At 40.1% G+C, this 20,915-nt stretch overlaps 4 protein-coding genes across 5 annotated transcripts in view; all 4 read right to left on the reverse strand.

Annotated features, from left to right (window-relative positions):
- LOC117494216 (homeobox protein Hox-C10a-like) overlaps positions 1–20,915 on the reverse strand; it is a 54,145-nt gene that overhangs the window by 5,397 nt on the left and 27,833 nt on the right. The window contains exon 4 of the mRNA XM_034145004.1: positions 9,465–9,510. The gene's annotated coding sequence lies outside the window, so the exon portion shown is untranslated. The remainder of the gene's footprint in view (positions 1–9,464; positions 9,511–20,915) is intronic.
- Positions 3,414–4,728, reverse strand: hoxc4a (homeobox C4a). The gene is made up of 2 exons (XM_034145008.1): positions 4,293–4,728; positions 3,414–3,780 (listed from the first exon to the last, which is right to left on the reverse strand). Exons 1-2 carry the CDS (start codon positions 4,726–4,728, stop codon positions 3,422–3,424), a joined length of 795 nt encoding a protein of 264 aa, XP_034000899.1. The 3' UTR covers positions 3,414–3,421.
- hoxc5a (homeobox C5a) lies at positions 13,334–16,175 on the reverse strand. Its single transcript, XM_034145014.1, has 2 exons — positions 15,587–16,175; positions 13,334–14,347 (listed from the first exon to the last, which is right to left on the reverse strand). The coding sequence occupies exons 1-2, from the start codon at positions 16,056–16,058 to the stop codon at positions 14,139–14,141; spliced, it is 681 nt and encodes a 226-aa protein (XP_034000905.1). The 5' UTR covers positions 16,059–16,175; the 3' UTR covers positions 13,334–14,138.
- hoxc6a (homeobox C6a) lies at positions 17,739–18,919 on the reverse strand. 2 transcript variants are annotated; one of them, XM_034145013.1, is made up of 2 exons: positions 18,526–18,919; positions 17,739–18,065 (listed from the first exon to the last, which is right to left on the reverse strand). In XM_034145013.1, the coding sequence occupies exons 1-2, from the start codon at positions 18,917–18,919 to the stop codon at positions 17,758–17,760; spliced, it is 702 nt and encodes a 233-aa protein (XP_034000904.1). In that variant the 3' UTR covers positions 17,739–17,757. The 2 variants fall into 2 exon arrangements, with proteins under 2 accessions (XP_034000904.1, XP_034000903.1); XM_034145012.1 differs by having other exon boundaries at positions 18,523–18,919.

The following is a 20,915-nucleotide window of genomic DNA, read 5'->3' on the forward strand; positions in this document are numbered from 1 at the left end:
GTCCGTGTTTAGAGTGTAATTTTAAATGTGTCTACCCAAGGGAAGCTGAACAATCACTATACTATCAGATTAGTTGTTTAGGTTTCAGTGACAGCTGTTTATCTTAAAAGGCATGTTGTCGAATATTTTTCTCTCAGCGTTGAATATTATTATCATGGCCACAGAAGTGACCAAACGTTTTCAAATAATCAAAATAAGAATATTTAAGTTTGCTTGCGAAAACAGTAAACATAGTTTCTTATCTAAAGACAGTAGCATATATATTCTGTTTTTATTACAAACAATGATGCTGTTGAAGCGTAGAAGAAAACTTGCATGGGCTTCATAAGTGTCCTTCTATCTTATGTGCATGCGTAAAAATGTGCATTTGGATTACAAATGAAACTTTGGCTGAAGAGTGGGGTGTCAGTAGAAAGTTTGCAAGGTTTTAGTAACTAGAGTTGAAGGTCCCTGTCCATAAACTAATCACAATGACCAACTGTCCCAGTACTGTCAGAAAGACGTGGCTATAATTGGCAGCTTGCTTTTGAGAGGAAGTACTGACCTGAGGCCAGTTATTCTCTTAAACCACACAGAAGTCAAGTGACTATTTTTACTGGCCTAATGTTTTTGGAGACTTTGGGGGATTTAATTAATCCCTTGAAAATAGGACTTTTTTTAAAAGCTTTGTGCTAATTTGACTGAAATTGTAATTTATCAGTTTAAAATGAGTGTATGACTTAAAGATTCCTCTGCAAAATTGTTTTTATTATTATCTGTTTTAAGGTACCAAACACACAAATCTGATTGCATCCATGTACACTTCTGTGGTCATCAACTCGGTGAAAGTCAGCCCACGGTTGCCAGCTCGGTGTCAGATGCTCCAAAGAAGGTGCATGTTTGGAAGCCCGTCTGTTGGATGCAGAGAAGAGGACTTGTCCGAGAGTTTAACACTGTCCTGGGTCACTCTGACTAACAAAGGGAGCAACACTTTCAGTGATGCCCCACCGCAGGCCTCCCTAAAGGCACCATGCAGAAAGTCCACAAAGAAAACCGAGGCCAAGGGGGACCAGTTAGGGTGCTCACAGAAGGTACACGTATAGAGAGGGAGTCAGGTCACAGGGTGGGAGAGGTCGGCCATCCAGACTGAGATGAGCCTAATGGGACAGAAAATGTGTCCTCGAAGTGAACTCGGCCTTCTCCCACTTCGCCTCCTAACTTTAATAAAGTACCTTTTCAGCTTCGCGACATGGAGGCGACAGGGCCTATAAGGGGTTGGAGGGATGCTGCGACTCTGGCGAGAACATTAATTTCTCTAATCTGTCCAGCAACATAAAGGCTTCTAGATTCATTTCTCAGAGCCGTCTCACCACCATTCTAGTGCCTTTCCAAAAGACACGTCCAGAAAGCAGATGTTAACCGCTCTGGTCCACTTAATGTGCTTTATTTCAAAGTCAATTTAAACTCTCACGTTTGGGAATAATGTTCAAGGATAAGGCCGTGTACATAATATTTGGTAAACTCAAAACTTGCTGCTGTCGGAGCTGTTTTGCAGAATAACACAAAGCTCTGTAGTGAAAGATTGATGATGGAGAATACCTCTTCCCTTTGTGCTCCTTTGCCCCCCACTACGAGAGGCATTTTATAAGCCCTATTCATGTCACAATTCAATAATTTATCAAATTCTTGCGTGTCTTTGGGTTTAGTCATGTTAAAACGGAAAACCTTCTGTCCAGAAAGAACGACAAAAAATGAATGCATCTCTGTGAGAAAAATAACATCTCAAGACACTTTAGTGGAGGAGTTCAGATTAAGAAGTATTTCGTCAAAATGTTGTATGAGTCCAGCAGATCTAGTCGTAAATAGTTCTGCAGTGTTTTGGTCCTCCTAGACGATGACGTTGCAGTGAGACGCTTCGCGTTTTTTTTATTGTAGTTTTTATGAATTCTCGCGAGCTGCTGCACACTCTGGAGGCAAAGTGCCCACAGGGGAGACAGGAGAATATGTTACAGAGTTTACACAAGCACAAGTCAAAGAGTGAACATACAAATAAACATCAGCATTCCTTTCTTTTGGCCAAGGCAATGCTACAGAGCCTGATAACAAAGGTCAGCCAGTTTACTCCCAACACCACATGACGCATTACATTGAGTCTATCTGCACGACTTTATTTTTATTTTTTTTATTTCTTTACATTTGAAAACTCAGCCGCATGAAGCAGTGAACTATAGAAAAGCAGGGAAGCTACTCATGTAACAAAATGATTAAGAATATTTTCACAACAATAATCTCTAACAAATGTCCTATAAATTAAACGCATGCAGCTTTGTGTTCAAATCAGAACGAAGGGAGCAGAGGCAGTGCAGAGGGCCTCAGTGCTTCTCCATGGAGCTAATTGAATGCCCTTCAGACTGATGAGGTTGCACATAATGCACAGCAAAAACTATTTCACTTTTTAGAAATAACTTCAGTCCATTATAACTTAGGCTTTAAAATACACACGCACACTCACAGACATACACACACTCTCTCTCTCTCTCTCTCACACACACACACACACACACACACACACACACACACACACACACACACACACACACACACACACACACACACACACACACTGCCTGTACACATTGCTAATTCAAAGACGCAAGAATGAGCTGCAGGATTTACAAACACAGTTTGAAAACACAGTGATTCTTGTTACCCTCATGAAATGTTCAAGTATTCACACATCTGTACATTTTTTAGGGCAATCCCACAAAAAAAAATCCAAAACAATAGCAGACCTCATCTTGCCTAAAATGAAGTTCGACCAAACGTATTTAAAACTAGTAGACACTCACTGTTTTATTGACCAATATGATTATCACAAGTACACTACACTCCGTTTATTGCATTTCACAATAATCTGCTTTTAACGGTCTAATAAACACAACATCAACACCACAAAACTAAATTGTAAATCAAAATCCTGTTTCTGAAATACACGAGGTAATTCACACATTGGTTTTATCCAAAACATACAAGTTCAAGATCAATGGTGTGTTCCAGCTTTTTTATACCAAAAATAACTATTATTATATTGATTTCCTTCCAGTGTTGTTTGAAATAAATAGATTGTGCATTTCACATTGGGCAGCAGGGCAAAACAATGGCCCACAATAACATTTTGATAAAATGTATATTTTTTTCTACTTTTTCATCCTTCATTCAAAACATTTTTTAATAAAAAACATCATTTTAATTCAGCTTCAAATAAATTAAACCCTGTGTCACGTAAAAATAATTCATCGGTATTCGCAGTAATCCATGCTATATAACATGCATTGTATATAACTGTGGACTTAAAGGAAACCGCACAAGATAGCTACGAAAACAAAATATATAATTGTTCTATAAATAACCAGTTCTTTTTCTACCCCCGATCTTCTTGGTTTTATAACCTGGTAATATCCTCGCCTTGCTGTGCTCCGGAGAGTTCGTCGGGGGCCCCAGTGTTAGTGGCCGAGGCAGCGGCAACAGCGCCGGCTGCTGAGCTTGTGTTGGACCCGGAGGAGGAGGAAGAGGATCTCACTTTGGTGTTGGGAAGCCTGTGGTCCTTTTTCCATTTCATCCTGCGGTTCTGAAACCAGATTTTAATCTGTCGCTCGGAGAGAACCAGGGTGTGGGCGATCTCGATGCGCCTCCGCCGAGTTAAATATCGGTTATAGTGGAATTCCTTCTCCAATTCTAAGACTTGCTGCCGGGTGTATGCTGTCCTAGACCGCTTGGTCTCCGTCCCATTGTAACCCGAAACTGGAAAAAGGATAAGTGGAGAGAAAGGAAGGAAGACAGAGAAGGGAGGAAAGGAGGGGTAAACAAGAATGGCCTGAACTGAGATATGGCTAGAAAGATTTATTGGATATATGAATGTTTAGCTGTTTGAGAAATTTAAATGGGAAGTTAAGAACTTCTCAGGGTAATGAGAGGACACTCACATCCAACTATGAGCTAAATTATTAATGCAAGATTACAAAGCTCAATTTTTTTCTTATTCATTTCTCCCCCTCTCTCTATCGCGCAATACATAACAGCAGAAGCCACATGGTGATACGGCTGCCCTGAGTATACCTCGGCTATAAAATTTATGGTGGGTGTAATTACCAATGCCGAGTCGTAAATCCGCCTCAATTGTGCCATTTCAAAGGCTTCCCTGCTATCGGAGCAGGGGCTGGCAACGAGATGGGAGTCAGAGGGACTGATAAAGGGAGGGAAAGGGAGAGAGGAGCATGAGGAGTGCAGGGAACATAAACACACAAGTTGCCTACCATTGTTGGCGTGAATTTTCTTCATCCATGGGTACACCACGGGCTGCTTGGAGGAGGCTGTGCTGTTTGGATGCTCCGGGGTAGCTTGGTTGCAGGCGGAGGTTGCGGCCGGTGGGGTGGCGGGGGACATGGACAACTGTGGGGTTTCACAGGAAGCAGGTTGCCCTTTCCCTACCACCAGGTGCGCAGATTGGGGTACTCCATGTCCCCTTGGCGAGTCAGGTTCAGGGATGCTTGCACAGTTAAACTGGCGGTCCTGGTAGCTCGCCCGCGGAGGATATAACTCCTGATGGTGATGCTGGAAGCCAGACTCCCTTGCGCGGCTGTAATATTCTGGACTATGCTCAGGGATGTAGTTATTTTGCGAATATTCCTCGCATGGAGGAAATTTCGGATCAATGTAGTTAGACTCCATCAAATACGAGCTCATGATCATTAATTTCTAGAGTGGAAAATAATTTTTCTAGCTTTGTCGTTTTTCTGCTCCATAAAGCCCTCCTACTTGCGAGCAGCCCTGTAAAGTTACTTTTACCACGTGACCCAATGGCCCAATAGCAGAGTAAGAGGTAGTTCCCGGATAAGGAACCAGAGGTATTTAGCATACCTACAGTCACCATTGTGGGAACAAATCTCTCTCTCTTTCCCTCTCTCTCTATCTCACTCACTCCCTCCTCTCTCTCGTTGTCTTACCAAGGCAATTGATCTTGGGGACAAAACTAGTCGCTAGTTGCTGACCAAGGAAAAAATAAAATAGGCAACATCTACTGGTCTCAATTATTCAAAGGTAGAATGGGTGATCCGCCAAGGATAAGGCACAACAATAGCAAACCAATCATGTTGTTAGCCTGCTCCTTATATAAAGGTTATCTTCTAATTAATGAAGGCACATGCTTTACCAACAGCTCTTCAGCTGTGAAACATATTACGGTCCATTAATACACATAGGCATTACAGCTGCATCAGTTTTGTAAGATTATATAAGCATTTCAGCACTAATATTGAATAGTGAATCTAAATGTCATAAAGTGTTGAGATGCTCATGGAGGTGTGGTTGATTTTTTGAAAGTAGGGCTGGTAATTAATAATGTTGCAAAAAGGTGGACAGGAAGAGTCAGGCTGCTGAAACAAAAGCCTTCATTCAATTATGAGAGATTTGTCTATTTTGAAATGATGTCCATTTTCTTCCCAGGCTATCAATTAAAAGTCTCAGCCTTCAACTTTTAATTGGAATTTGGTGAGAATAACATAAAAAATGTGCCTGATTGAAAGTGTCAGGCATGTACTTTCAGTATAGCTGCTTTGAATGTCAAAGCAGCATAAATCAGCTGGAACCAAAGGGGTTTTACAAAAAAGGATTTACAAAAAAACAAATAAGGTGATAAGAATTAAGAAAAGCCATGTTCTAGAATATGGTATAAAAGGATAAAAGTAGAAAAAGAAGAAAAGCCAAAGTGTAAGATGCTCCTTTAACTTTTAATGATATTGTTATTCTGTAAGATACAACAATTATTAAACAAAAGCTTTGAATAATTACATTTAAATATGAATATGGTAATTGTGATGACACCATCAAAACAGTGTAGAAAAGCTCACAATACAATTATAACATCAGACTCCAGTGGATCAGCCAACAGGCCAAACTTACTCTATATGCTGTGAAATCACACAGTTCATAAAACAGCAGCCCCACTGCAGTGTCACAAACCTGACAACTGTTCAGAGCATCATGATGTCACAGACCAGCCAGCATGGGAACACAGGGTGTCTCAGAACCAATATCATAATAGAGAGTCTCAAACATAATTATCTGCTGATTTAACTGCAAGGGAGTCTTATGTATTGTGTCACAGAGAAGTTAAATGTGGTCGCTGCAGACCAGTTAAAGCCGTTGACCTCCCTCACTTTTAACTAAAGAGCTCACATGCAGCAAGTCCTGCTTGAAGATACATATGAAAAAATACCAAACACCATTAAAAATCATTTAAATTCTGAGGCTTTTTCTAACAAAAGTGCTGCTCTTGTCTGTATTATGTTCATCTTCTCCCGGCCTTCTGTTTTAACAACATTGGAATGTCATTACCTTTTACTAGCAAGACATGTTTGACCTTTGTTATGGCCTACAATAAAAACATGTGGCTACAATGTAATTCAGCCGACTGTGTGTGGACCTGCTACAACCCATATTATCTCAAAGAAAATGCTGAGAGGAAGTATTTGAAAAATGCCATACAGAAATACATGCAACTGATTTGTTTACTCTGTAGTTTTCTTTAAACTATAGTCCTACTTATTTCAACTTTGTAAAAAGAGGAAAAAAAACTATTAGAACATTTGCATAATATCTGAGTCTTGCTGCCTTCAAATGTTACATGCTATTCCTGGCTGAAGCCCTGACCACATTACTGGAGGTCTGCTGGTAAAAAACTGATCCTGCCTGGCTGTGTAAACTTGTCATGTGCTGTATGCTTCCCATTCTTATCTCAGAGTCAGCTGTGGTTGAAGAGAGGAAGATTAACTCCCTTTAATAGATTAGCAGCCTCCCAACAAAATCTAGATTATTATAAACAATGTTATTGTGGTTGTTTGCGCGTCAGCAGCGAAAATAACAAGGAAAAGATCATGATAATAATAATAATAATAATAATAATAATAATAATAATAATAATAATAATAATAATAATAATAATAATAATAATAATAATAATAATAATAAAGAAAGTCATAGGCTCCCACTTGGAGAAACATTAAGCCTCAGCAGAAGAAACACTCTATGGGTCAAAAGCAGTAAATTGCCAGTTAACCGATGTATCTATTTTCACAGCAATAACTACATAATATGGTTAAAAACGAGACGTGAAATGACATTTCTGGCTGTCCTGTTTGTACAGAATGCACACGACATTTCTATTACCCCTAGCGAGGATGTTAGAGGCGTTTTATAGAGCAATAAAAGCCGTAAATCAGTCACTTTTAAACGACCCCTGGTTCCTAACGTGTTTTACAGGGTCTGAGACAGTAGTAGCCGCACACTGCACACATGGGTTTGCTCTCTGTGGCCTACCTACGCAATCTACGGCTGTCTGGACTATGAATACACTTTGTGACAATGTTATTGCATTGCTAGTGCCTGGATATAGGCGGTATGTGTATATCACTGATGCTTGTGTTTTCAATAGCAGGGAATAGGAAGCCAGAAGAGACGTGAAGAGGAGCAGAAGCAGAAGAGTCCATGGCGTGGTATTTCAGTTGCCCATGTATTCCTGTAGAGACGTATTTGCGATTGTTTGTACTTCACACAAATTCGGTTCTACAGGGTACATATAGACAACTAATGTGTTTTAGGGTACACACTGCAAAGGAGATCTCTCAGGCAAACCTCTATGCAAGCAGGGTAGCAGGTCTGAAAAAAGTAGTGTCAGAAGAAATATTCAGGCTGCGAGAAATACTGCACATGAGATGTCGTTTATAAAAGAAATCATATAAATGGTGCTTTTCTGTCCAATAAAATGTGATTTTAACATGTGTTGCCCTATACAAAAAAACGCATATGCCTGCACACGCACACACAAGCGCGTCGTGTGCAAAAGGGACAAGGGGGTCTCTTTTCTTAACGTTCAACCTCTGCCTTTGAGGTAGCTCCTATATATGAATATTCAGTCACAAACACGGCGGATACAAAGGGACGGCGTGACAGCACAGATGAAAAATAAGTTTCCATTGTTCCCAACCATTCCTTCTGCTTGCTATTACCATACTGACCGCTCGGTAACCTTTCTTCCTGCCACTCTGGAAGCTAATGAGAAAAGCCTCGGATGAAAAATGCAATATCAGACATGTGACCCGTTTCGGGGTTATTAAAAACAGCAAACATGCTCAGATTGTGAATCAATGGAATTGATTACAGTGGAAATGCACAGGGGGCTTCAAACACTGTCAGAAATTATCTCAATCTACATATTTCTCCGAGTGTGTATCAATTTCATAGATTGCTTGTATTGAAGAACAAAGAATGTTTAGCCATATAACAGTGAACAAACGAACATTGTCACAAAAAAACAAACCCATGTTAATTTGACTTTGTCATATGCTCATCTAAATGCATGCAGTTTGTTGTGCACGCAGTCAGTGTGAAGGAGCTGCACGCACACCACATACTCCCTCTCGCTCGCTCCGGCGCACGCATTTTAATATTAGTTAGACAGCCTGACCTGCGTTTCACCCCTCGCGTTTGACTGATTCCAATAGTTCACTGCCAAGGATTATTGATGGGGGGACAGCAATGAATTCGTTCTCCCCACAAATGGCTTTCAGATCGTGCACCTAGTTCAATAACTAGTTATAATGTAGAAGTACAAAAAATGGGGCCCTCAGGCGAACTAATTTGATGTTTCATTTGTTCATCTGAGAAATTGTTAAACTCTGTTTTTCTCCCCATTGCAAAATAACAGCAGTAGTAACGTGTTCACACATGTTCATATGTAAACAAAATAAATCTGTGCAAAACTATGAGGAGGTCGTGGTTGTGTCCATGTATGGCACGTTTTTAATTTGGTGGCCCAGCAGCAACTGACCTGGATGCAGACAGTGCAATAATCTGCTCCCTGATGAACATTGTTACGATGCGCTTTTAATCAAACCCTTAACCTAATAGCCTTTACTCTCCCCAGGTGTAATAATGTTAAACTGGATCGTCCAGTTAAAATAAAAAGTTTTAATGAAGTGCAGACAGACTGGAGACTAGTTGGATATGAATACCCTCTAACAGCAGCCGCCAGGGGAGCAGAGGTGCTTTCAGATACCGGATGCTCACAGAAAACATGGGTAGGTTTGCAGTTCATTAGAGCAATGCTGTGGTTCATTAGACTCACACTGCAGACTTAAATCCAGTTCACCTGTGCAACTAGAGTGCAACTTTTCTGGCTATTAAAGCAAAAGTACTCTGCAGGAGGACAGTAATTCAATTTTTAGTGTTTGAAATAAAAACAAAAAAAGTAAAAACAATGTGATTTTTAAAACCGCAGTCTTTATGAACACCAGTTCGCTAAGAGTGCAGACACCAGTACCCGGGGTTAAGCCAGCTGTTTGTCTACAGCCAAATAACAACCTCCACAAAGTGTCACTTCTCTTGACTAAAGCCAGGTGGAAAGGCGTGGGGAGATTGAAAACACTTACTGATAAATCCACGGTCCCATGCATTCAATTTGACCCGATGGACTGCCTGAAAAAAAGAAAAAAGAAAACGAAAATCAGGAGCAGTCTTTTTTTTTTGTGAACATGAATTTTGTATCCAACCTGCACAATTAAAATGTGTGACAAAGGGCCCAACATTCAACACATTTTAAAATGTATATTTACATTTAAACAAATACATTTTGAATATCTACTGACCATTCCTGAATGAATCGAGCAAGTAGGTCAAATAAATCATGCTTAAAACGTTGAACTGAATGAATGCATTGTGGTCCATATGTCGTTTTTGCTACATTTAAAATTGCCACAATATCATACAAAGGTACTATTTCATAAAGAAGGGATTTAAATCAAATCATGAGCAACAGATGATATAAACGAATCAAAAACTCTATATTTATTCTCAGAACATTTCCCCTACAACTTGACTAAAGTTCACCTTGCAGTGAGAAAACACAACGAACTTTTTATGTTTCGTTATCATTTCATTTTAATGATGCTTCAGTTTGTCCCTCTGCGCCTGATCTCTGTCATCTAGCCTAATTGAAGGGAGGCTGCCCTAGAAAAGCTTTGACATGTGTGGGCTCGTGCAGAACTGGGACCGAGGACAGAACAATTTAGAACGGGTCATATTCAGACAGTAAAAGTAAATTTACAAGCATTTTGGTATTTCCTTGGGCAAATGTTCTATGAATAGAAATCCCTGGACTTCAACGGTGCTGAATTATTGCGCACAGTCCATAACAAAATCACGACTTTGTCTTCACATTGTAAATACATTTAGGCTGTGTTGGGAAACGATGTAATGAGACTTTATGGTTCCTTTTTGGACTGAGACAAAGGGAAGTCTGTGCCTACCCGGAAATGACCTCTGTGGATTGAATGATGACATGTGTCAGCTCCACAGGTCAAAGAAAGGAATACAGCAGTACAGAACATAGCAGTGAAAACGGATGTTTAGACTGTTACACTTTTAGTGAAGTGCTATCATTGTTTTAGGCTGGAGTGACTTTGATTCAGAAGCTTGATTCAAGCTTCCTCTGAAGATGCAAGGACTGAAAGTCATTAGAAAAAACACAACTTCGGTTATAATAAAAGGTCCTGCATCCTCTAAGGTGTCATATCGCATAATACATTTGTTCCCTATTGTAGCAGAGATACTATTTTACGTTCTGAAGGAACCAACTCTCTAAATATTATATTATTCTTTTAGTTTGGGAGTTTGATAATATTGTTTCCTTCTGATAACAGTAAAGAGTACAACGCAACTGCTCAAAAAATAGGACAATATAAAAATAAAATGATGCAATGGACAGAGCACTAATCCATACTTTTACGTGGACACATTACCCCCACAGTATGTCACCCACACATGAGCGTGTTACACAGTGCCCCCTATTGGAGGTGTATAATTCATTATCCTGCACACCTGAAAACATACTGAATAGTTATCCTATTGTTTTAGTTTAAACAATAAAGAAAATAAGGTTAATCAGGGTTTACAGATTCTAAAACATCTGAACCTGAAGCCTGGACACCCATCATTTGATTAAGAGTCGAACCTGCTGCACCTTGCTCTGCCAGCTTAACTAACATACAAAACGTATAATTCCAAAATGAGCAATTTGCAATTCCACACATTGATTAATAAAATGGAGGTATTTCCCGTCTGAACAGCTGAACATGTTGAAAAGTAAATAATGTACAATAGAGCAACAGAAAGATTATAGAGATTAAAATCACATCGCCTCATCAGTCTCCAAACTGATCAAATCAGTGATATGCAAAGAAGACAACAAGTCAGAAGGGGTATGCGGGTGGAGAACACATATTCCTTGTGCAAAAAAAAGGTGCATTTTTGTAAAACATGCAATAGTCACACTCACATCCTCACTGTGTGTTTCACACGCTCTGAGTTTAAACATGCCATAATTACACTGCAAAGTGCCTTTGAATCAAACCTGACTGTTGGCCCAGACATGACCCTAAAACAACAGATGCTCACCAGGACAAACACTAACCTCAAGGTGACACAGTGAGATGAAGCAGTTTAATAAGGAGCTTATGTGCTTTATAGCTTTTATGGTGCAGTATTTCAACTAGAACAACATTTTAGCATCACACACGGAACACAAGTCACATTATATTTTAAATAAACTGTTTCGGTTGCACTATCTGCACCCTTGAAAATAAAGGAATTAAAACAAGAATTACTCAAAAAGTGCATTGGTAAAAAAAAGTGTCCGTAAGTCTATGTTGAGAGAGAAGGAGAGGTGGGTGGACCGTGAAGCTGATGAAGATTTTTGATAGTCCTGTCTGACTTTTATTTCCCTCGGTCACCTCTCAAATATGTGGCTTGTTATTTTACATGCCAAGCAAACTGTTGAATCAAACCGACTGCCAATGTGTCTCATATCTTTTGAGATGCATTAAAATACCCTTTTTTGCATTTAATAATTTAACTAACCATGTACAAATATAAAGAGGATTCTGCAAAAACAATCATCCTCATTACAAAACAATAACCATGAGCGGCATTAATTCCGTTTCTTCCAGACTAAATATGCGACAACAAATCTCCTTAAAAATGCCTCAAAACAACAGTTTCACCAACATTTAAAAGACAAAAATAATAACATAATAAAACGCATATTCACCATCAATTAATACAGTTAATTTTGACGGTAGTGGTATAAAACGTACCCAGTATTTTCCCCATTTAAATAACGGCACAGTCGCAGGCCTGTGAAGGCGAAGTTAAAAGCAACTTACTGCAGTAGCTCGCAGTCCTCCGCACCACCGACTACTACACAGTCCGGAGAAAGGTACTGCATCCTCACTGCCACAAAGCCCTTTCTTCCTCAGATAAGGGGAAGCCAGCAGCTGCGATTCCGGACAGTTAAGATTATATATGATGTGTATATATCGAAGGTTTGTCAGCTCTTCCAGGCCATAAAACCCACTTAAATGACACCACGTGCTTCCTGCGCACCATTCACAGGCCCTGCTTGGGGCAATTGGCATGTGTAACCTTGTAAACTTTAAAATACCCTAAAAGAAAGACATTCAAAAAGGGATTCAATACATTGTCCACATATAGGTTAGGCCCAACAGAGCGCAGAGAAAGTGGACGCTGTGCTGACCGGTTCTCATAACCGTCAAGGGAGTTTAATATGAAGCTATTAGTTGAGAGGTGAGTTGATTTTTATTTTCTTTACTATAGAGAAATTACCTCACAACCTTGGGCTATGCTGCGTCATACTACTACTAATTCGACGAAAGCTGTTGGATACAGACACCAGGCAAAAGCATGATATAAGGTCACTATAGTGTTGTTTTAACTTCAGTGTAATGATGCCAGAATTAAAGAGCATGGCGATATCATAACGTTGCCATATGGCCTCAGCATTGATGACGCGTTTGTCTGCGGCCACAGGAAACCAAAGTTTTGCATCCATGTTGTGGGCTAGTGTTATCACAGGCAAGTGTCCCTTCCTTCCCTGGCAAAACAGGAAACGGCAGTCTGCCTGTGGTGGAGTGCTGGAAAAAGGGGCAATAAAGTTTTATGAGGGCCTTAAACTTCAGAGCGCGTTTGTCAGTCAATGAAATTCAGTGGATTCTGAGCCAGGCGCAAAGAAAACGTGATCAGTGGAATAAAACAAAAGAATATTTAAAAAACGTAGTCTCCTTTTTTTAGGGTACAATTTTTATGGTAGTTAAATTCAGTAGACTTATAGCACACAAGTCATTAAATATACGCGAGCTTTGTGATTCGAATACCTATCCCTGATATGAGAAAAATAACGAGACAAAAGTGCATACTGACCATAGGAAAATGTAATTTAATTTGATGAGACTTTATTGGTTACAATCGACAATCGAGCCATCTATCAGTTATTCCAGGCACCGTAAGTTTACAGAGGGCAAAATAAATGGCTTCATTGCACATCACAATATTATCACACACAGTGACTGAATAATACATAATGATTCAAATTCACAAGGATATAACAAACAACAGGGAAGATGCCTTCACAGAAACCCACTCACAACGATATTATCTCACAGGACATTATCTCACCTTCAACCACTGCAACATGGTAGAGAGTGAGTTCCAAAAGTAGAAAGAAAAAGTATTTTTACTGGAGATAAACTATCTGTTTATTATTTAGGAAAGATTGCAGCCAGAAATATTTGTGTCTTTCTATATTGATTCACTGACCTTAAAGTTTTATCACATGATGATGATATTGGAAATGATACAGGCCTTTGCCCAGCCTCCACTACTATTATCCTAATTAAAAACATATATTAGTAGCATTGTGCCTTTCAGTGCACTGCAGATCACACAGCCTTGCAGCGTGAAGGACCCCAGCTCCCCTCAACCTCTTGTCCCCTTCGTGCAGCAAAGTGAGGTTATCATCGCATGGGCTGCAAATTAATTTAGAAATGTAAACCGATTGATCAAAGAGAGTGATATTCAATACATTAGGTCCCAAACTGCAGCAAGTGACACATAATTGGTGATGAAGCACACAGAGCGGTGTCATGATGTCATTGCTCCTAGCAGTTCATCCGGAGGTCAGGCGGCACTCCAGCACTGTGCAGTGTGGGGCTGAAAACGTGCTGCATGCACCCGGGTCTCTCCTGCACTTTTTACTCCTTCACTTTGATCTTTGAGTCCTTCTTCCACTTCATACGTCTGTTCTGGAACCAGATTTTGATCTGCCTCTCGTTTAGACACAGGGTGTGGGCGATCTCTACGCGCCTGCGGCGGCTCAGGTACCGGTTGAAGTGAAACTCTTTCTCCAGCTCCAGAGTCTGGTAGCGGGTGTAACTGGTCCTGGAGCGTTTACCCTCCGATTCTGAAGTGGTATTAAAATCAGTTAGGAGCATTATACTGTTTAATAAATATAATAGCAGGCTTATAGTATTACATTTATTTTTAAAAGATTGACTATCCATACAAAAATTACATTACAAGCATACATCTATTAATTTATGACGAAACCCCCTTCCCTTGTTTAAAATATGCAATATATGTATTTAACATAATTTAACCTGATATCCTCACTGTAGATATGTGTATTAAAAGTGTATGTCAGCCTCATGAAGATGTTAAGATGCAATACATAAACTCAGTTTTAAGAAAGGAGGCCCCTCTTTCTTTCCTGGCATTAACACAGTAAAATATATATTTATATATATATATATTAGACTTAAGAAATGTTATGTTATTGTGATATGTAAAACAGGATAACTAATAATGTGCTGGCCTCCCTGTAAACACTGGCCTCGGCTTAATACGCAGCAGGAGTATAACATCGTGGGAGAAAAAACAGATGTGTAATATCTAAAGTCTAAGTGGGATTAGAAAATGGAATCTGATGGTTTCCAGATATGGTTCCCTATTTATAGACTTGTTCAGCGTGCTAAGTAAAGCAACAGGCCTTTTTCTGCAAATGGACTTGTATATTTTGTACGTCCATGCTGTGTGCTCCAGGATGTTTGCATATGGAGCACAAAACAAAAGTAGCTTCTTTTCGCAGCTAATGTGTTCACTGTCCATCTGCAGCAATTGTCAAGCAGTGGCTCCAAGGCATGGACAAGAAGCACGCATATTCAAATTTTTTAGAGGTGAAAAGTTCATGATTGGGTCAGGGCATTGGTGTTTCCCAGAGTTCAATTTAAGGCTAAAGCATCCCCCCCACACACACACACACTGACACACACACACATACACACATACACAGTGAGTCTGATAATGTAAAACATTAACTAATAATATAAACTCATCAGGGCAAAAACTAATACTTGGAGCTGAATTTGTGAATATTATTTCATAGTTTTATCAGTTTTGTTCTCTTATCCAATTATACCTCCATAAATCAGCCCACAGATCACCTCTCCACCGTAACAGAGCAGGTTTACGAGCAATGGATGCCTTTGTCATAAAATTTATGACCGCGAGTTTTTATTATTTCCTGCGTTTGGCCTATAAAACTCAAGAGGGAAACTGGATTGGGCGAAAAGAAGTGTTGCAGCGTAAAGAGTGAATAAGGGAAAGCATCTTAGTCGCACTTTAGAAAATAGGCAAACTTTACCGTGGCTCATGTGCAGTTTTGTCATCCATGGATAAATCTGTGGCCGCTGCTCACTGTCCTGACGCTGGTTCACATTTGTGTGTCGTTTCACCGTTTGCGTGTTCTCCGCGTTTCTCTCGCTGTCGTTGTTACCGACGGATTTTGCGCTCCTTTCCGGGTCTCTGTCCACCCCTCGTCCAAGCAGAGTGCTGCTGCCGTAGTTCAGCCCGCTTGAGTCCATGGACGAGCTGCTGGAGACCATGGTTATCTGTGGTCCTGACGGGAGAGGAGTATCCGTAATGCCACGCAGGCTAGTTTTCATCTCCTCCCGTTCAACAGAGGTCGTGGGGACGGGACAAGTGAATATCCCGTTCACATTAACACCCTCATAGTGGCTGGACGGGCGCCCGGAAAGATCGAAACTAAACATAGTGTTAGGAGAAGTTGTCTCGCTTGTTTGCCTGAGATTGCAGCTGTCAACATAAGAGCTCATTTTTTTCAAACTATCACCGACAATTTCTTTCTAAACTAGCGATAGCTGCGGGATGCAAGTTGCGGTTATTTCCCTGTTTTTGTTGATCATTGCGTTTCTTTGTAGCCGCTTTTGGAAAATTCAGAGCTGTCTTCCCTTAAAAAATAATCCACGATTTATAGGTGGAGTAGGCTTTGGTATCTTTTTTTTAATTCTTGATCCGACGTGCGCTGCCCAAATATGGGGTATTTGTATGGGATCACGTGCACATGTTGGCCAGTCATAAATTGGCTTTGATACTCAATGGGGATATTGATGAATAGCAGAAACGTGTCCGGTAAACTTTGAGCTGTTGTTGAGGACCAGGCAGGGATCTTTAGCGCAAAAAGGGCAGGACAGTAAGACAAGAGCGTCATCTGGTGTCTGGTATGGGGCAGGACGGTCAGAACCGGCCAGAAGTCTCTGTCCTGACACACTGCGAGTGCACGAACAGCCCCATATCATAGGCTACTAATAAGAACAATGACAACAATAATACAAATAATAATAATGACGATTACACTTTAAAGTGCTCATTTGTTAGAAATATATTTACGCATATGGAAGTGAACATTTTACGTGTCTGGAAGTTGTGTTATAGGAGCACAACTAGAAAAATGTAGAGATATTGGAACATAGCTCATTCCCGGGCTCCTATGAAGCCAATTAAGCTGCATTTTTCATATTAAAGAGGCCAGCATTTGCTTAAAAATCACTTAATTAGCTTATTTGTTTCCCAATTGCCTTAACAGCCTCAATTCCCCATAAAGGTAATGATGATATTAAAATGTAATAACAAACCAGATTCATGCTCTGAGTTTGGTGCGTATTATAACGAGTCTTAATATATGCGGTCATCTGAAGTGCAATGTTCCCAGAATCAAGACGATGTTTAAGTTTTTACAAATATTTTATTGCATGATACACAGTTATGACAAAACATGAATTCGTAACTCCCAAACAAATGTGAAGAATTACTAGTGTACAAATCTATCTCACAAGGAAAGCCTACTGTGTCAATGATCAAACAAAAGAGGGCTAAGCGCAGTTTTATGTTATGCAGCGTCTATCAAAGCGGCTAAATGCAGTCCTCATTGGATTTACATAGTATACTGTTACTTTGATTATATACAGGCATTTCAGTTGTGTGTGGACTGTAGTCTATATCCGTGCAACTTTCATGTTTATGCAGGACACTTTTCTGCAGATGATTCAAGTACTAGTTATACTAGGATCAAATAAAGTGTCCGTCCGGTCCTTTGCTTTGCTTCCGTGGAATGTGTATGTACAACATTGAGTTAAGTCTGACCAACACTGTATTTTATGAGGTGATCAAAGAGTTCACAGTGATGGATGGGGTGTTGGGGGATAAATACATAGATTTTACTGGCATGAGAAACAACGTATAAATGAACACTTCTTTTTATTTTCACAATACAAGTGAGACATTGCAATAAAAAAATCAGCGCTCCAAATGTCAAAGGGGGCCATATATGGCTGAAATAATCTTGATATCTATGGCTCAACACTCTTGTGGTCAGCATGGGATATAAGTGGGAGAGCTGCGGGCTAGCCATCATGCAGTGAAGTCGCTCTCAAGTCCATGTCGATTTTTTTTTAGGTAGTTATGTTGGGTTTTAATGGTCATCAGGTGTTCTTTCCCATCATCTTTTAAAAAAAACTATTCTTTCTTCTTGTCCTCATCCTTTTCTTCTTCAATTGCGCCACTGCGTTCCTCTTCCGGAGAGGCTGCTGTCTGTTCACTTCCAGTCACCGTGGATGTCAGGTTGCTCTCTTTCTTCCATTTCATGCGTCGGTTCTGAAACCAGATTTTGATCTGCCGCTCTGTTAAACAAAGCGCATTGGCGATTTCGATGCGTCTGCGCCGGGTCAGGTAGCGGTTGAAATGGAACTCCTTCTCCAGCTCAAGTGTTTGGTAACGAGAGTATATTTGACGTCCTCTGCGTCTGTCTGTCCCGTATCCCACTCCTGCTGAAATGCAAAGTGAATTCACTGATTTAATTGTTTATAAAGTTAAGAACATTTTAAATAAAAAAGGCATGCTTCTGTCTGTGATCTAATAATACTTTAATGCAGTTAGGAATAAGTTTTATCTCATTTTATCATCGTAATTGTTATTCAAATCCACTAAGAAAACCAAACACATTTTAACTGATAGAGAAATCCTATCCCAAAGGGCATCTTTGCTTTATTATCTAAAATAATGAAAGCATCATAATGTATTCTCCCTGTCTCACGCTACTGATTATAGCTACTATATCTCTCTTAATATGAAAGCTGTTTGTTTGCACATGTAAAGGCCCATCTACAAGTCTAGGGGATACAGTAATGTTTTATGGGGCCATAAAAAGTAACTTACTCTCTTGGTAAGACATATCGTAAAACTGGCCCATTTCCTTAATTTATTTGTCGTAGTAAAACTCACCGCTGTGTGAGTTCATTCGCTGCATCCACGGGTAGATCGGGATGTTGGCTTTCTGATCCTGCGCTCCTGCTCTTCCTTGGTCCAAACTATACTCTTGAGCAATGTGGCTTTGTGAATTGAGTCCCATGTTTGTTTGCCGGCAACTAGGGAGCACGTCCTTGTCTTGAAGAAACACGTTTGATCCATATTCATATTGTGCCCTGCCAGAGCCAAAAACGACATTGTCTTGAGGAGAGTAGAAAGGTGCATATATCCGATTCTGGGTCACAGCAGCACCGTACGACGAAAAATGTCTGACTGTGTCATAGGTGGTGGAGTTCAGGGGTACGTTAGGCAAAACATCTTGACCACCGGATAAATGGCAGGAGAGCGACGGGTTTGCGAAATAAGAATTCATACCTTGCCTGTAACCCTCTCTCCAACTCTCCCCACTTCTTTATCGGTCGCTTTTCAATCTCCTTCTCAGTAAATCTCCTTCCCGTCTGTGTCAACCAACCACACCTTTCTCCAATGTCTTCTTTTCCCCCCTCGACTTTCTTCTTCTCTAACTGGACGTGGACTAGTTTGAGGATTCTATATTATTAATTTCCAATCTCCGGTTAAGACGCACAAACCCGAGTGTTATAGCCGAGGCTTGGCTCGGTGAGAGACAATATGACAACGTCAGCTGACCGTTCTCAACCAATTGAGAGGCAGGAGTTAAGGAGAAACTGTAGCTTTTAGCTCAGAGCTTGAACATTAGTGCTAAATGCCGATAAACACAACGTAGAGTTGGATTGGCACTCTGTGAGCGAGGCTGGATGAGAAATGTTTGACTTGAAGTTTAAGAATATATGATATTTGAGGAGGAAGTATATGCTAAATGTGGGCAATGTCATTCAGTAGCCTACAGTGATCACATTCAAAGCAAGGCACAACATTTGCATAAAAACACATGTGAGCACAACTCCAACGGTGTGTTAAAGAGTTTATTTCAGCAATCAGCAATTACACACATTTACTCAAATATAGGTTAAGTCAAAACCCTTCCCTGCGATTTTGAATTCTCGAGATTTCTGGTAGATGTAGTGTGTGTGTGTGTGTGTGTGTGTGTGTGTGTGTGTGTGTGTGTGTGTGTGTGTGTGTGTGTGTGTGTGTGTGTGTGTTTCCAAAAAATCTGTTTTAATTTCACAACACCATTGCAGCGATGGTCTGCAATATCTACATGCCCTCATCCCGCAGGACGGACAGGCTTTGTGTGGATACTGAAATTAATATTGGCATTTATTGTTTATCTCGGTCATATCGACGAGTTTCTAACATTGTTAATGTTTCCGTATGAATTATCTGGCATGTGAGCAATTTCAATGCTTTTGCAGTGAACTGGGGGAGGGTGTAGGTGGTAAGAATGCGTTTATGGTCTCTCTTCTGTGAAGGCAATAAAACAAGTGACGTTCCACAGCACACCAACAACTATCTCTGCAGCAAAGCCCTGCAACACGAGTAGCAATCTCCCAGATCCAGAAATGAACGCACTGCACAGCACGTGGAGGCATAAAGTAAAGGCAAACAGCGTGTGTAGGTCCGACTTACTAGTAAAGAGCTGCGTTTCAGAGGATCATTTTTGCATTTTGAAAATCTAATCAGTTATGCGACTGTCCAGCAAACGTCAAACCAACTGTGCCCGGCGATAGCCCTCAGGTACAGTCTCTTTAACTCATAACAATAAATTATCCTTTCCTTTTTACGCACCAACATAGGAGTAAAATGCAACGTGTTAAAATGCTTATGCATGTCCCAGTCTTTTTCCACTGTTCTGATCATACTTCGACATTCCTCAGACACACACAGGGGGAAGGGGAACCGATAATTATCTCAGTAGCAAATTATGGGTTACAAAATGACTTCAGAGGTGTTCTGCAAAAATTTAACAAGACGCCTGACATAGAGAAATTTGCTACCTCTAAATGCGTAAAATTCCACATTAATAATATAAAAGAGACCAGCTTCAACCACTCTATTTTTGTGTTCAATATAATTAAATTACTTTGTGTACACCTAATAAAAACGCAGGTTTCCACCATCGGCATTTCAAAAAATAAAAATAAAACAAGCGCGTTTAGACAGGATAAAACAATGCAGCTCCACATATTAATTTAAAACAATATCATTCACATTATCTTGTTTTTTCCGCAACAGTCAATAATAGATAACAATAAGAATAATCAATACAGTTATTGAATAATGTCTGTTCAAACGCAGCAGTCTATTGGTCCACATCATTGATTTCTTCAATAGGGTGAATACTTGCAGCCTAAACGTGCAACACTGTTTGGTCTGTTGTTTGGGATCCTGAATAGCCCATAAAAGAGACAAGAACAAAGAGAAGGAAGTAGCTGGTGCAATAAAAGTTT

The sequence above is a fragment of the Trematomus bernacchii genome, unplaced genomic scaffold (genome assembly GCF_902827165.1).
Source record: "Trematomus bernacchii unplaced genomic scaffold, fTreBer1.1, whole genome shotgun sequence".
In the NCBI taxonomy this organism is placed as follows: domain Eukaryota; kingdom Metazoa; phylum Chordata; class Actinopteri; order Perciformes; family Nototheniidae; genus Trematomus; species Trematomus bernacchii.

Bases quoted from the DNA above. Each gene is read 5' to 3' on its own strand.
- hoxc6a (XM_034145012.1), bottom strand. From the start codon at position 18,919: ATGAATTCTTATTTCGCAAACCCGTCGCTCTCCTGCCATTTATCCGGT. The intron at 18,066-18,522 runs GTGAGTTTTACT...GCATTTCAGCAG, and splicing joins GCGAATGAACTCACACAGCG to GAGTGGGATACGGGACAGAC.
- hoxc5a (XM_034145014.1), bottom strand. From the start codon at position 16,058: ATGAGCTCTTATGTTGACAGCTGCAATCTCAGGCAAACAAGCGAGACA. The intron at 14,348-15,586 runs GTAAAGTTTGCC...ATACCACTTCAG, and splicing joins AAAACTGCACATGAGCCACG to AATCGGAGGGTAAACGCTCC.
- hoxc4a (XM_034145008.1), bottom strand. From the start codon at position 4,728: ATGATCATGAGCTCGTATTTGATGGAGTCTAACTACATTGATCCGAAA. The intron at 3,781-4,292 runs GTAGGCAACTTG...TCCTTTTTCCAG, and splicing joins GAAAATTCACGCCAACAATG to TTTCGGGTTACAATGGGACG.